The sequence below is a fragment of the Rosa rugosa genome, chromosome 3, assembly GCF_958449725.1.
Source record: "Rosa rugosa chromosome 3, drRosRugo1.1, whole genome shotgun sequence".
Taxonomy (NCBI): domain Eukaryota; kingdom Viridiplantae; phylum Streptophyta; class Magnoliopsida; order Rosales; family Rosaceae; genus Rosa; species Rosa rugosa.
Genome location: NC_084822.1, coordinates 9,756,360 through 9,770,435, shown reverse-complemented (window position 1 = coordinate 9,770,435; position 14,076 = coordinate 9,756,360). Strand labels below are relative to the sequence as shown.

General features: G+C 38.9%; 2 protein-coding genes and 1 long non-coding RNA gene across 4 annotated transcripts; all 3 read right to left on the bottom strand.

Moving 5' to 3' along the window:
- Positions 1–1,498: 1,498 nt before the first annotated feature.
- LOC133738688 (pentatricopeptide repeat-containing protein At4g33990-like) lies at positions 1,499–6,219 on the bottom strand. Of its 2 annotated transcripts, none has more exons than XM_062166270.1 (4): positions 6,100–6,219; positions 5,650–5,727; positions 1,905–5,062; positions 1,499–1,813 (listed from the first exon to the last, which is right to left on the bottom strand). In XM_062166270.1, the coding sequence occupies exons 2-3, from the start codon at positions 5,655–5,657 to the stop codon at positions 2,608–2,610; spliced, it is 2,463 nt and encodes an 820-aa protein (XP_062022254.1). In that variant the 5' UTR covers positions 5,658–5,727; positions 6,100–6,219; the 3' UTR covers positions 1,499–1,813; positions 1,905–2,607. The 2 variants fall into 2 exon arrangements, with proteins under 2 accessions (XP_062022254.1, XP_062022253.1); XM_062166269.1 differs by having other exon boundaries at positions 5,650–5,703.
- On the bottom strand, positions 1,719–2,196 carry LOC133737171 (uncharacterized). Its single transcript, XM_062164780.1, has 2 exons — positions 1,905–2,196; positions 1,719–1,813 (listed from the first exon to the last, which is right to left on the bottom strand). The coding sequence occupies exons 1-2, from the start codon at positions 2,194–2,196 to the stop codon at positions 1,719–1,721; spliced, it is 387 nt and encodes a 128-aa protein (XP_062020764.1).
- Positions 6,220–8,491: 2,272 nt separating the features above from the next.
- On the bottom strand, positions 8,492–11,364 carry LOC133741229 (uncharacterized). The gene is made up of 3 exons (XR_009861698.1): positions 10,433–11,364; positions 9,682–9,757; positions 8,492–8,754 (listed from the first exon to the last, which is right to left on the bottom strand). It is a non-coding gene; the product is annotated as an uncharacterized LOC133741229 (long non-coding RNA).
- Between the last annotated feature and the right edge of the window lie 2,712 nt (positions 11,365–14,076).

Below are 14,076 nucleotides of genomic sequence, written 5' to 3'. Positions count from 1 at the left end.
AAAAGTCAGGTTTTGATTTTGAATCAGATTTGACTAACTTTTGGCCAGAATGTCCGTTTGAAACGCATGATACCTTTCCAGAATGGGAACGACGAGATCTTCAAGACTCACTTTAGTGAGCCCTATCAGATTTAGGCCAAAATGTAACGTCTTAATTATCCGATTCGTGATTTAATATTTTTAGGTTAGTTTTACATTCTTTTTATTTTAGGTTTTCTAGTTTATTTTGGATTTGTTTTGTTTTACAAGCGACTGACTCGGAGAAGGCGAGGATTTGCCTGACGACGTCAGGGTCGAATTGAGAGACGGGGGAGGAAGAGATTGCTGAAGTTCTTCTTGGAGAGCGTACTCCGTTAACTTGAGCCCATTCTTCTTCAAGTAGGCTTCCACGAATTTCTGAAGCTTCTCCTCGTCCATTTGCAGACGACGTACTTTCTTTCTTTTATGTAAATCTTCGACTCAGAAATCCTGGGCCATATTCAAGCTTATGGGCTTTCTGGGCTTCAAACAGTTTGGGCTTCTGTCCATTACTTCAATTATAGATTCTAGACTCCAAATAATGCACAGTGCACTGACCTCAATCATATCATGCCAAGCTTCAGTAAAATGGCTAGCAGTGTTCATGACCATAGGTTAGGTTAGATAATGAGATTAGGGTTAATAGCTTTTATATTATCATATGCTCTAGAGAAGTCTCTTCTCTCTCTATGTGACAAAGGGGTAGAGGGCAAAATAGTCTTAAAAAAAACACTTAATTTGGTATTAGGGAACAAAATCAATTATCTTATGGGTAATGGAGAAATCCATAAGTTTGATGGGGGAAGGGGACTAATTTCCCTAAAATTAGAGTATTTGGGCATTTCCCCTTAATTTAAAGAATTGAGATTAAAACACTTCAAAACTATAAGGTGGGTTTATTCAAATTGATGAGCGCATTTTATAGCTGCTCCTTTTTCTACGTACAAACACATAATTCACAAAAAAAAAAAAAAAAAAAAAAAAAACAATTATGCAACATATGCTTCTAAAGAAAACCATGAGACATGAACAAATTTGACGTGGAACATATTCTTCTCGAGGGTGACGGTATAGCAGCTGCCTTGAATCCGTGCCACACATTTTATATAGTAGAAATCATTTTTCTTTTCTTTTTTGGTTACAAACGGGGCATAAAAGACCCAAACAGAAACAAAGAACTAGTCTTGGTAGTATTGAGGAGAACCCAGACGTGCCCCTTGGTTTCGGTTAATGCCGTTGAGGAGGACCCAGACGTGCCTCTTGGTCTTAGACTTGAAATTTGATCAACAAATTCTGCGTTCCATTGATCAATTAGGGGCGTCATCTCCGTGTTTTAACATGTAATTGTCAAACAGTAACAAAGAACTAGTCTTGGTAGTTGGTAGTATTGAGGAGGACCCAGACGTGCCGCTTGGTTTTGGTTAATGCCGTTGTCATGCTTTTCTACAATGATCATAATGAACTAGTCTTAGACTTGAAGTTTGATCAAAAAATTCTGCGTTCCATTGATCAACAAATACAAGTGTTTGCTTGCAAAAGCAATGTTGGAGCTAAAAGTATAGTCTTTCTGGTGCATGGTAATTTCTACCAAATATAAATCAGCGTTACAGTTTCTCTTTCCTTTACAATGAGAACAATAAAAGCTTACAATTCGTCATAATTAATCTGAAATTAGTAACAGAAGATCAAATACTGAGTTGTTATCTCCCGGAAGAAGATGATTCCCGAACCGCACAGGCAACCAATTGCGCCCACTGCTTTAACCTCATCTTCACCACCTCCGCATCATCCCCTCCTGAAAACAAACACAAATAAATCAATGAATCAAAGACCCTTGAGAGTTCGGATCCAGGAAACAAAAAAATAAATCAATCTTGTTAACCAACCTGTTGATACGCTTTTACCAAACCGCTGCTTGTTTAAAGCATGGTAAGACTCCAATGCAGGTAAGGTGCGGCAGAGTTTGGGGTCGATTTCTGGCGAATCAAACCCGAACCCCAGCTCAATGCAGGCTTTTAGTTCCTCCAAGTCATCGTCTGAAACGCTTTTGCTGCGGTTGAGACTCCGCGTACCCCAATTGCTCTTCTGACGCTGCCATGTCTCCTCACGGAGTATGTCCGGCGACCAGGAGTTCTGCTTGTAGAGAGGTCGAGGCGGTGGTGCGTGAGGGTTTGCCATGAACTCGCCACTATTGTACGCAGCTTCGTCGATTTCCTAGTAATATTAGGGGGAGTGGATTTGGGGGGAAACGTTGTTATAGATAATAGGTTAGTTGGTTGCCACCTCAGAGCAGAATTATTTTATTCTAGTAAACTATCTGTAAAACAAAAACTAGTAGGATTCTGGTTCTCTTTTCCTTTTCTCATGATGTCAAAGTGAAGCAATGTGACTGGAAACAAGCTGGCAATTGCGAATGAGTCACAATTGAGGTAGAAGCCAAATCATCAACAGCTAATGCTGCTTGTTGCTGGCTTCCCTTCACATCTAAGCATCAATTGGTTGCAGTTGGAGCCTCTTGTACATTTTCTTTTTTGGTCCAAACCTCTGTATATTTGACCATGCCACAACTGTTCTATTTGATTCTCATTTTCACCAATAATCCCCACAAGAGCAAGTTCCATCCTTGAAATGGTGGAAACGGTTTGAATCCCTCACAATGATCTCCCTCTCCGTAATTACTGATATGAGTTTCGTCACATTGTGGCAATCACCGCAAACCCTCAGGTTCTTGAAGATCCGAATGGGAGTTTTAGGAGGCGTGCTAATGATTCCAAAAGCAATCGCCAATCTCTCACTATGACTCATGAGGATATGCTCTTTCTCGTCATCCTCGACGTCCTGCAACACAAAGCTGAAGTCCGGAACATAACCAAGGCTCTTCATTTTCTCAGTTAGTTCCCTCAACTTCTGGTATATCTGTTCGCATAATGGATGCGTTTGGTTTCCAGTATAAAACACATCAACTTTATTGTTAACTTCTATTGAGCTCCACCCGGGAGTCTTCCTCAGTCTGCGGTTTCTAGCCATAGATCTCACTTTATCCACACCTTCCCATTTCCCAGTTGTTGCGTATATATTTGACAACAAAACATAGTAGCCCACATTCTCCGAATCAACTTCAAACAAGCCTTCTGAAGCAATTTTCCCCAATTCAGCATTCCCATGTATTCTACAAGCACCAAGTAGTGCCCCCCAAACAGAAGCATCAGGCTGTACAGGCATAGTCTTAATAAAACTATATGCCTTGTCTAAATGCCCAGCTCTGCCAAGTAAATCTACCATGCAGCCGTAGTGCTTTAAACCAGGCTTGATTCCATACTCTTTCTGCATTATATGAAAGTACAATTCACCCTCATTGACCAAACCTGAATGACTACAAGCTGCCATTAGAGATACAAAGGTTACATGATCTGGCTTGACCCCCTCATCTATCATATCTTTGAATAGCTTCACAGCTTTCCCACCATGCCCATGAACTCCAAGACAGGAAATCATGGCATTCCAAGTGACTGAACTCATTCTGGGCACTTGGTAGAATAATGATAATGCATCATCTAGTCTCCCACATTTTCCATACATGTCAATCAAGCAGGTACCCACAAATACATCCAAGTAGAGACAGTTCTTGATCACCCGCCCATGAATTCTCATCCCTTGTTGCAAGGCCCCTAAATGGGTATATGCTGGTAGAATGCTAACCCAACTTCCTTGGTTTGGAATTATTTCTTTGCACTCTTGCATCATACAGTACACTTCATTCGCCTCACTTGCAAGACCATTTTGAGTGTAACCTGTGATCAAAGTATTCCATGAAACCACATCCTTGACAGGAAGTCCTTCAAAAACAGTACGTGCGGAATCTATAGCACCCAACTTTGCATACATGTCCACAACTGCATTTCCAATAACAACATCTTCCTTGAACCAATCTCTCCTCAAAATGAATCCATGAACAGACCTACTCATTTCAGCATCATTTAATTGAGCTATAATGGAAGCCAAACTCACTAGTGTTAACCAATCAGGCTTAACTCCAGATAGTTGCATCCTGTTCAAGAATCCAAGTGCAGTCATCGGCTCATCATTCTGCTCATTTGCAGTAATTATTGAGTTCCATGACACCAAATCTCTTACATGCATTTCATAAAAAACCCTGTGTGCTTGTCCCAAGCAACCAAATTTAGCATACATGTTAATCAAGGCATTGCATACGAACAGATCAAACTCTAGTCCATGCTTTATGACATACAAATGAATCAGCATTCCACTTAAGGAATCATCTGATTGTGCACAAGCAGTCAGTAGACTTGCAACAGTTACAGGATCCATCTTTACACCCTCCGATCTCATTTCAATCAAGACATCTAATGCATCTGCTGCATTCCCATTCTGACAAAACCCAGAAATCATTGCATTCCAACAACCCATATCCCGGAATGGCATCTCATCAAACAATTTATGAGCAACGCTAATAAATCCAAACCGTGAATACATATGGATCAAGGAAGCAGCCACAAAGACATCCCATTCCAAACCCAGCTTTATAAGCCAACAGTGTATCTTCTTCCCAACATTTAGATTCCCACACGCTTTCAAGACAGGAGGAAAAGTGTAGAAATCAGGTCGCAGACCAGGGGTCAACAAAAAATCAGAGAAACAGTCTACAGCTTCTCGGAAACGTCCACTGCGAACATATGCAGACACCATTGAATTCCAGGTATAGACATCCTTTCTAGGCATTGAATCAAAAGTGCGGCGTGAGAATGAAACATCACCAAGGTAGGCATACCGATTGACTAGCCTGGAGGAAAAAATAATATCTTGAGCTTTTCCTGACACCACAAGAAAAGCATGGAGACACTTCGCATGGTGAAGTTTTGTGCAGGATTGAAATAGAAGACCGAAATCAGTTCTTTTTTTCTCAGTTCCAAAGCCATCCGATACAGAAGGCAATGAATTAGTAGCTGATGAGAAGAATTGGTAACAGACTCGCAGTGAGGGGAAACTTTTGCAAGCACGCCTACCTTTGCAGGTGGGCAACAAACTGGAAAGAAACACTACAAACCATCAGCCAGGCAGTGAATAATCTCAGAAGAAAGAAAACTAGACCAATAACAAATTTATTATCTCAAGACACATATGTGCAATATGATTAGAAACCAATAAGAGTATGTCAGCAAACCTTCTGATAAAATTCAATCAACTTCATTTGAATTTACAAGTTAAGCACAAATCCAAAACAAGCTATTCTCCATGGGAAATTGATGTTTCACGTAGAAAGATCAAATATGCAAAGGATATTGATCTATTGGAACTTCAACAGTTGTTTTAAATACAAAATCTCATCTTTATTTAAATAGGCATACCCTGATTGTGATTATTAATGCTCGAAAACAATCATTTCAAACATTTGAATCATACAATCTGAACATCGCAAACTCTGCATATAATACCTCCAATTACCAAAAGAAAAAGCTCCACGCTTTTATGTGTTGTTGAAATTAGAAAAAATTACACCAAAATATGAAATTTCTTGAATTCCTAGATCAACGCCATCCATTTTCAAGAAACTCTCAGTAACCAAACAAACTGTAAAGGTAAAGAAGAACAGAGATAACGTAAACTTTGTACCTGAACATACATGAAGGTCTTAGAGAAATCTCAATGGTCAAGGCCAGTGTTCATCTGAGGATTCCAAAATGAGCTGGGCTGTTAGAAAGATATGAATGAACTAAATGACAGAATTCGGAACAAAAATCAATGAGAGTAACAACTTGGCATCATGCAATTAGCAATACAAACCAGCTGAATACTCAAACTTGTTGTTAGAAAAACTGATATAATCCATGAATACTCCAAGTTGAGCACACAAAAAGCAAATAAAGCAGCAATTGATTCTGTTATGAAAGCAAAAGGAGAAGGAATAATAGAACAGAAAGCAATCAAAGCCCCAATCTGAATTTCTAGTCAGCCCCAATCAATACCCAATAGTCAGAGCGCTAATTCAAAAGGAAAAACATGAATGAAATGGGTTTGAAGATATCAGAATGAGTGAGAGTGAGAGTGAGGATGGACTAATACCTGGTATTGGAAATGTAGGAGAGATAGCTGTCTTCTGTTGTTGTTGGGGCCGCTTGAAGCTGGAAGGCTGAGAAGGAGGAGTATCAGAAATGTGGGGCTCCCTCCGATGATCCTGGGGTTTAGGGCTTTAGATTTTACGGATAAAAGCTGAGACACGGAATTTGGGAACTGAAACTGTATGGATACGGGTAATTTTACTCAACCCGGCCCATACCACTTAAGTGGATAACTGTGAAATATGAGTCCTTTAGCTTCCCTTTTTTTTTTTTTTTCTTTTTTTTTTTTGGGCAAGCCACAAAAACTTTAAAAGAACTATTACAAGAAGAAGGATGGCCCTAAGTTCATTTAAAGCCCGCTCGGCCCGGCCCTTGCATTAGGGTGGGTTGGCCCGATCTTTACTCTAATAGAATAGGGTATGGGCTATGTAAATGAAGCTCGCCCCGATCCTTTAAGCCAGTTCAATCAAGCCTAACAATTTTTTATTTTTTCTATTTTCCGAATATGTTTCTTTCCTTCTTATTCAGATACAGCTTATCTCTTTCTTACTTTGTAATTGATTTAGAAAGCTTTCTTTAATTAAAATTTTTATTTCTTTGTTAAACAACGTACAATTAATTTTTGGGAGACTTGGAGAGATAATTAATTGATTTTAACCACCTTAAACAATATTTATAAATGTTATTAAGATAATTTGACCTAGCTTTGCAACACATGTTGCAATCCCGTGCTTATGCATGAGATGCAATTACCTGAAATTCTCCGAGATCAGTTTTGATGAACTTTGTAGGCTTCTTTAGTGCTTTGTATAGGGATGCCAACACATCAAGTGTAAACATTATACCTACAGGGAGGATTTTCTCTCATTGGCTGCATTCTTTCACTTATGTGTCATAGAAGTGAAGGCTGCTTTTCGAAGACTATTCATGATTTGGTTAGTACAAGATGAGCTAGATTCTTGCTAGCTTTGGTGAAATGAGATTGTTGTTGCTATTGTGATTGATTACTGTGAATTTGGTAATGGGTTAGTGTTGGTATAGGAACTTGTATGTTGGCATTCCCTTTATACAAAACTAGAGAGTTCTAGCTTAAGAGAGTGTGTGAAAAGAATGATCTAAATAATTGGAATTAAAGTTCAAGGCATGTAACGCAAGACAAGATCCTACTGACTCGTATGGAAGTTTTTGGTAAGGTTCATTCATTACATTGTGCATGGTTGAGTTCCAGGATTGTTAGTTATGCTTCAATCCTGAGGTCGTCTGTTTAGTTTTCCCTCTGTGTACGTTGTCTATGTGTCATGTGTTTAAGGAAAGTCATCAAGTTTTTAAGTCACTGATTTAGTCGTTTACTGATTAAAGCATGTATCTGTTTTATCTAGGATAAAAATCGTTTTGTTATCTTTTAGAAAATTAGATTCCTATTAGACATCAATCTACTTTAATTAGTCTTTATCACACTCTAATTGTTTTAGGGGGAGTCGGCTCTTGATATATATATATATATAGGTTTTGCGTTAGGTTTCAGGGGTTACGCTTTGCAAGACAAAAAAGTTCATTTGTTTCAAAAGGCAAAGCTGAATCTTGATCATTAATTCATTTGTTCCATGTCTAAGTGAATTAGTGAGTCAAGGATTCATTCATACATCATCCATATCATTCTCATGTTTGAAAGACCTACGAGTTCAATTAGGAGTCAAGCATATTCAAGAATTGAAGATTGACGAGTTGATACGTGTGAAGTACATCTAGAGGAAGTGAGCAAATTTGTGTGAAGTAGTTCAACCGGCTTGAATGAGTTTAGCTAGAGGTAACCGCGTTCAGAGTTATCCAAGAGGTTGTAAGTCTACTTTGTAATTTGACTACTATCTTATAGTGTGTGCTTGAGCACTTGGCCTTCAAGAGTTAAGGCCACGCAGTTGTTTACCTCACCTTGAGGATTTTTACTACGCAAACATCTTCTGTGTTTCTTTGGTTCTTATATGTGTGTTTGCTTGTTACGTTGATTTCTGCTTGTTCTATTTCTCATTGTCTTGGGATAGCAATCTTATTACAATCCTTGAGATCAGTTTCGAGTTTGTGCGTACATTCCAGAGAGTTGCCTATTCACCCCCCCCCCCCCCCCCCCCCCTCTAGGCCATTCTAGTACTTTCAGTTAGAATGAAATCAAGAAAAATTAGTGTTGGAAAAGAAAGAAAAGTAATGACAAGGAAGGAAAGAAAATTATTTATGTATTGGGGCCCTTAGTAGTTTTGGGTGCACCAGATATGAAATGGAATTAACTCAATATTTGAATTATTTCAATATGGTCATGATTGGTCGGAAATGTGTATGTGGTTGATAAAACTACGTTCAATGAAATTATTGGCACTTAAAGTGTCACGCCCCGAATTTTAAATACAATTAAAATCCGAAACATGAATTAATACAACTCACATAAATACAACCTGAATTTTTTTCTCAAAACAACCACACCTCACATCGCTCGATATTACATAAACCAAATCTCAAATTTGTTTATTACAGCACACTCTCACCAAATTATATTGTAAGGCTCAAATGAGCATAACTCACCTCACAATTACAATTGCTGTAAAACTAAAACAAATTCTCTAACCCGCACGATCACCGTCCTGATTCTCCTGACCTGCAGGATTACCCGCTACACCGTTTGAATAGTGTACCGGGATTGCAACAATACAAACCCGGTAAGCTTTTTGCAAAGCTCGTATGAGTAAATGAAAGGATTGCACGATTTAAAGTAACAAAATCAACTCAAGCACATTTTAATTTTGTTTTGCATAAGAATTGAAGTGTACAACATCACTTCAAGCATCAATCAACTCACATCTCATCATGACTACTCAATAATAAACAACTTCTTACTCAATATATACTCACAGGCTTATGATTTATTTATATAAATCATCCTATGCAGTATATTATACTTACAGGCTTATGATTAATTATATTAATCACCCCATTCAGTATATCATACTTACAGGCTTATGATTAATTATATTAATCACCCCATTCAGTATGTCATGTCATACCCAAGGGCATATGATAACTCGTTTATCCCCCAAGCAGTATGACGGCAGACAGACTAGAGCTCTAACTGTATCGTAAAGTGTCACCTGGGCCAAGGTTCACCTTACGAATGACTGCTTTTCTCAATTCACTCGACTCCTCATTTAATTCATCTCAACGACTCAACTATCGCACTTTACTCAATTACCCATTATCATAGACAACACAACATCTAAGATAAATCACATATTCCAAGGGTAATGCTCAAAATATAACTCAGTAAATCACACCATCCAATATATATTCCACGTAAATATATATATACGTAGTCACCCACACAAGAGTGACCACTAATACCAACTATAGTTCACATGCAATAAAATCTAGAAATTCATTTTTTTATAGTTTAAATACATTTTACTTACCTATGGACCGTAGTCGATCAAGTCCATATAATTTAAAACAAATATTTATTTTCGTAAAACAATTTCCACAATTTCTCAATTAAATAAAATCACCGAATTTCGGTTCGTGAATGAACCATGTGCGATTTACTCACCTCGATATTCCCGCTGCGTCTTCAATTCAACACAATACACACCGAAATCGTTCACCCAAGGGAGACCGTCAATCACCTAATCACACATGACCTTAACTTAGCCAATAGCTCAAAAACATACTCAAACGACAATCCAACGGTCGGATCGAAATTAAATGATGATCCAACGGTCGGATCCTCACGGATCGCCTTTAGGATCACCCCCCAAAAATCATCACGAAGATCCAACGGTCAGATCTTCCTGAATCGTCCTTACTAACATCTTCACAAATTTATACAAAAATCCGACGGACGGATTCTCACGAATCGCCTCCCTAATCACCGTTTTGCATTTATACGAAGATCCAACGGTCGGATCTTCGCCCATGACCACACAAAGCCACTGGGACAGTCATAAGATCATCGTATCAAAACTACAAGTCCATCTGACGGTCCTAACTTCACATATCACAAATCTAACGATCGAAATCGATCGAAACTTAAAAATTCATAACTTCATCATACGATATCCAAAAATTATGAATTATATATGCAAACGATCGTATCGACACGTAGAACACAAAAATGGACAGAAACTGTCCTTGGGGTGTCCGGAGGTCGCCGGAAACCACCATCACAGTGGCGGCACCGCCACCCATCCAAAGTCAAAATTAGACAAAACTCCCAACATCAAAGTCCTTCAACTCAACTCCAATTTCACTTTTCATAACTACACCAAAGTCAGATTATAAGCCAAAAAGTAGAATTTTACCTCGCAAGTTTTGAAACCCGAAGAACCCTAGTTTCCCAATCTTCAAAATTCGATCACCCCGGATTAAATCGCTGCAAGCCTTCTTGGGGATAGCTTCTACTTCCTCTGGGCTAGAAAAGCCCTCAAAGAACTCGAGCTATAGTGGCCGGAGCTGGGAGAACCAAGGTGGCGAAGGAAGACGATTTCCAGCTCGGCTGTGCGGCTTCTCGGTCTTCTAGCGGCCACCACGATGGTTATCTCAAGTCGATGTCTTCTGGAAAGTTGTAGAAAACTTCACGGTGAGAAAAATTGCTTTTGGAATCAGGTCGATCGGAGGCCTGTAGAGGAAGATATGGCCAGACAAAGTAGAGCCCAGAAAAAGTGGGGAAGAGCGATTTCGTCTCCGACGAGGCTCTCTTCTCGACCTTGTAGAGCCTCATACAGCTCGTATTTCACTTCGATTTCTTCTACAAACTCGTAAAGGGGGTCGAGACCAGAAAAACCCACTTTGTTTCACATCAATCGGTGGCCGGATGAGGAAGAACGAAGGTGACGAAGGGAGGGGGTCGCGGCTGGGCTCGGGAGAGAAATGGGGAGAAATTTCTGGAGTTCCAGAAATTCTGTCCTCATTTGCAATATTCGGATTTTTTTTCATATTTATAGAAAATCCCAATTTTCAAATATTCGTAACTTATTCATACGAACTCCGAATATTACGTTCCATATGTCCACGAACTCGTATCGACGCGCTCTACAACTTTCATGAAGGAAGTTTTCCCAATTTCCCAATGTATAAAAAGTCAACTCCTTTGACCCCCCTAAAACGTTCAGTTTTCAAAATAAAATCGTTCGAACTAATTCCACACTCCTCTAAGCTTCGTACTCGTGTCCACGACCACGAAATCATTTCCAAAACGTCATCGGAAATTAACTTGAATTTTTCGGGTATTACATAAAGCATGCTGTGTCACAAAGCAAACGTCGATCAACCCTTGGTCAAATCCTGGTCAAACTAGGGAAGTTGGTCGGACGACTAAATCGACAAAAATTTTCGTCTTTATTTCCTTAAGGAAAGTTATTAATGTTACTTATGTCAGAATCAAGGACTCCAGTTACCCGAGGAACGGAAGGTTCGTGATTCTCAGACAACATGAAATGGTAAACTTTCGGAATCCAAGTAGGAGACACCGAACTCAATCTTGATTAGTAATTTTCTGTTTCGATTTATGTATGATGCATGATAAAATTGCTAGTTACTTAAAGATCAAGTGTTTAAAAGCTAACGTGCGCAGGATACCTGTTATTGGCTTGAGAATGAAGGGTGGCATTGACTTCCTTGGGTTCAATCCCCTTAACCTCCGAAGGGTTAGCTACACAGGTCGGACGGTGCTTCAATCGCAATGACAACCTGGTTCCGTGTGTATAGCTAGGTAGCGAACGCTCTCGCTACGCTTACCTGGTTTGAAATTTATGTGAGGTAAGGTCGTGTAGTGGGTCTATGGGACTGACCAATAGGTAATTTTTGGCGCTGTGTTTATTTGAGTATCATGCATCGAGTTTAAGACGGAAAATATTATAAGTTTGTCATTCTTATATATATTTATTTGTTTTCATACTGGGATCCTAAAAATATTATTCGTTGGTTATTGATTTTCAAACCTAGCCGAGATAGGTCCCACAGAGCAGTGAGGACGAAAGCTCACCCTTACAACAATGTGTGTACAGGTACTTGCACTGGTGAAGGGATTGAAAGACAGAGTAGGGTGTGTGGAAATAGTTCGGTAAATGGTCTTAGAAACAAGTTTCAAAGTTTAATTCAATTTCTCGATGACTGAATAACATTATCATAACTTGTTGATTCAATATTCCTTCCTATTCCGGTAGTTGGGTTTAAGTCAATTATCCCTCGACATCTTGTTGACTCGAGTCTTAGACGAACTAAAAGTTTAAAACAAGCAATTGAAAGTTTTCACCTCAAAGTATATTAAGCATTTTCACTGTGCAGTTTTTGAAAAAACTTTATTTAACTAAATGCCTTGTGGGTTTCTAGGATTTAAACTGAATATTCGGTTTATGTCTTAAAGACACAAGGCACTGTGACGTGCTCAAAGTGATGAAGTGCAGTTTGGGGCATTACAGTTCTGAACCGGGATCTACGATGGATTGGAGGCTTTTTGATATGCTGGGGTGGCTATACTGGAGCTTTCCTCCTGACACGGTTGCCTGAGGTAGCGTAGGTCACGATGGTGGAGCTTTCCTCTTGTCGGTGTTAGGTTCTCGGATCATTGCTGACAAGAAAGCTATTAAAACAGGCTTCCTGTGTTGTATTCTAGAATACAAGGCCGGGGGTTTATGGGTTGACGTCATCATTGGGTGCCGACGATGGTGATGGTGGGTGGTCGTCCGGAGTCAACAGCGGCTAAGATTGGAGTTTGGGTAATGCTCCTCTCGAGCATGATTGGATGATGTGGCTGGAATTGTCCAACTGGGCCTGATGGGCTTTCATGTTGGAGGTGGGCTGCATTTTTGGCAATTGGATTAGGGTGCTTTGGATCCAAAAGAATTTTAGGAGTTTTTTCTTTGTTTTATTTTGTAGTTTATTCTTGGTCATCCTCCTTTCTTTTTGGAAAGGGGTCATGACTACCTTTATCTTTTTTTTTTAGAGTAGGTTGCAAAAATCTAGATTGCTCTGATGTCTTTTTATTATTCTTCGGAGCTTTAGGTTTTTGTTAGAATAAAAGTGTGTAACCTTAAAAAGATGAGTGTACTTGGAATATGCTGGATTCTTATTCTGCTTATAGAATAGATTTTTAGGGTACTTTGTAAATGACTCTTTCAAAAGACCCTTTTTAGGTGTGTCGTTTTGGTACTACTTGCTGATATACAACATTGGGATGACCGTTTTCGATAAAAAAAAAAAAAGGTAATTCCAACAATAACAAAAAAAAGATATATTAAATAGGGTCAACAAAAAACAAAAACAAAAAACAGGGGAAATGAGTTTTGAATTACCAATAAAACCACACATTTTGAAAAAAGAAATTGTTATAAACTAGAAACTTACGTTGGTACGAAACAAGGAATTTAGAGAGATAGATAGGAGAAAATGTAGAGAGGTATCTTACTTATTCTTATTGGATCCATTTATATAATAGTTGAGTTTACATTCTAAGGACATAACAAATGAGAATTTACGCCTTGGATGTCCACCAATTTATGATATGGTGTTGAACTGGCTTAATGTTGTCTCATTAAAAACCTTGTCAGGTAACAAAAACCCAGTGGGACAAAAATAACTTTGGTCGAAGGAGAAAAAAAGTGCAACACACATATGTCCTAGGTAGCGTAATTCTTGAATACTCCCGCCGATGAGAATCTCCCAGTGATTGTTGCAAGCTTCAATCATGTATGTGATAAAATATATGTATCATGTATAGTGGATATGGTGTGTCGATCACAGAAGTGAGACCATGTGTGCTTTGCATAAAGAGAACTCATCATGAATTTCAATCCTGCAAAGGTTAGGGTAATATCAACAAAATTATGATATTCTCAATAATCTTACCTCAAATGATAAGAGTAAATCACCGTATATGTACTGATCTTTGCAGGTGCCTGCAAATCACCAACTTCGGTATACTGCACATCAACTGAAAACGTGCTAG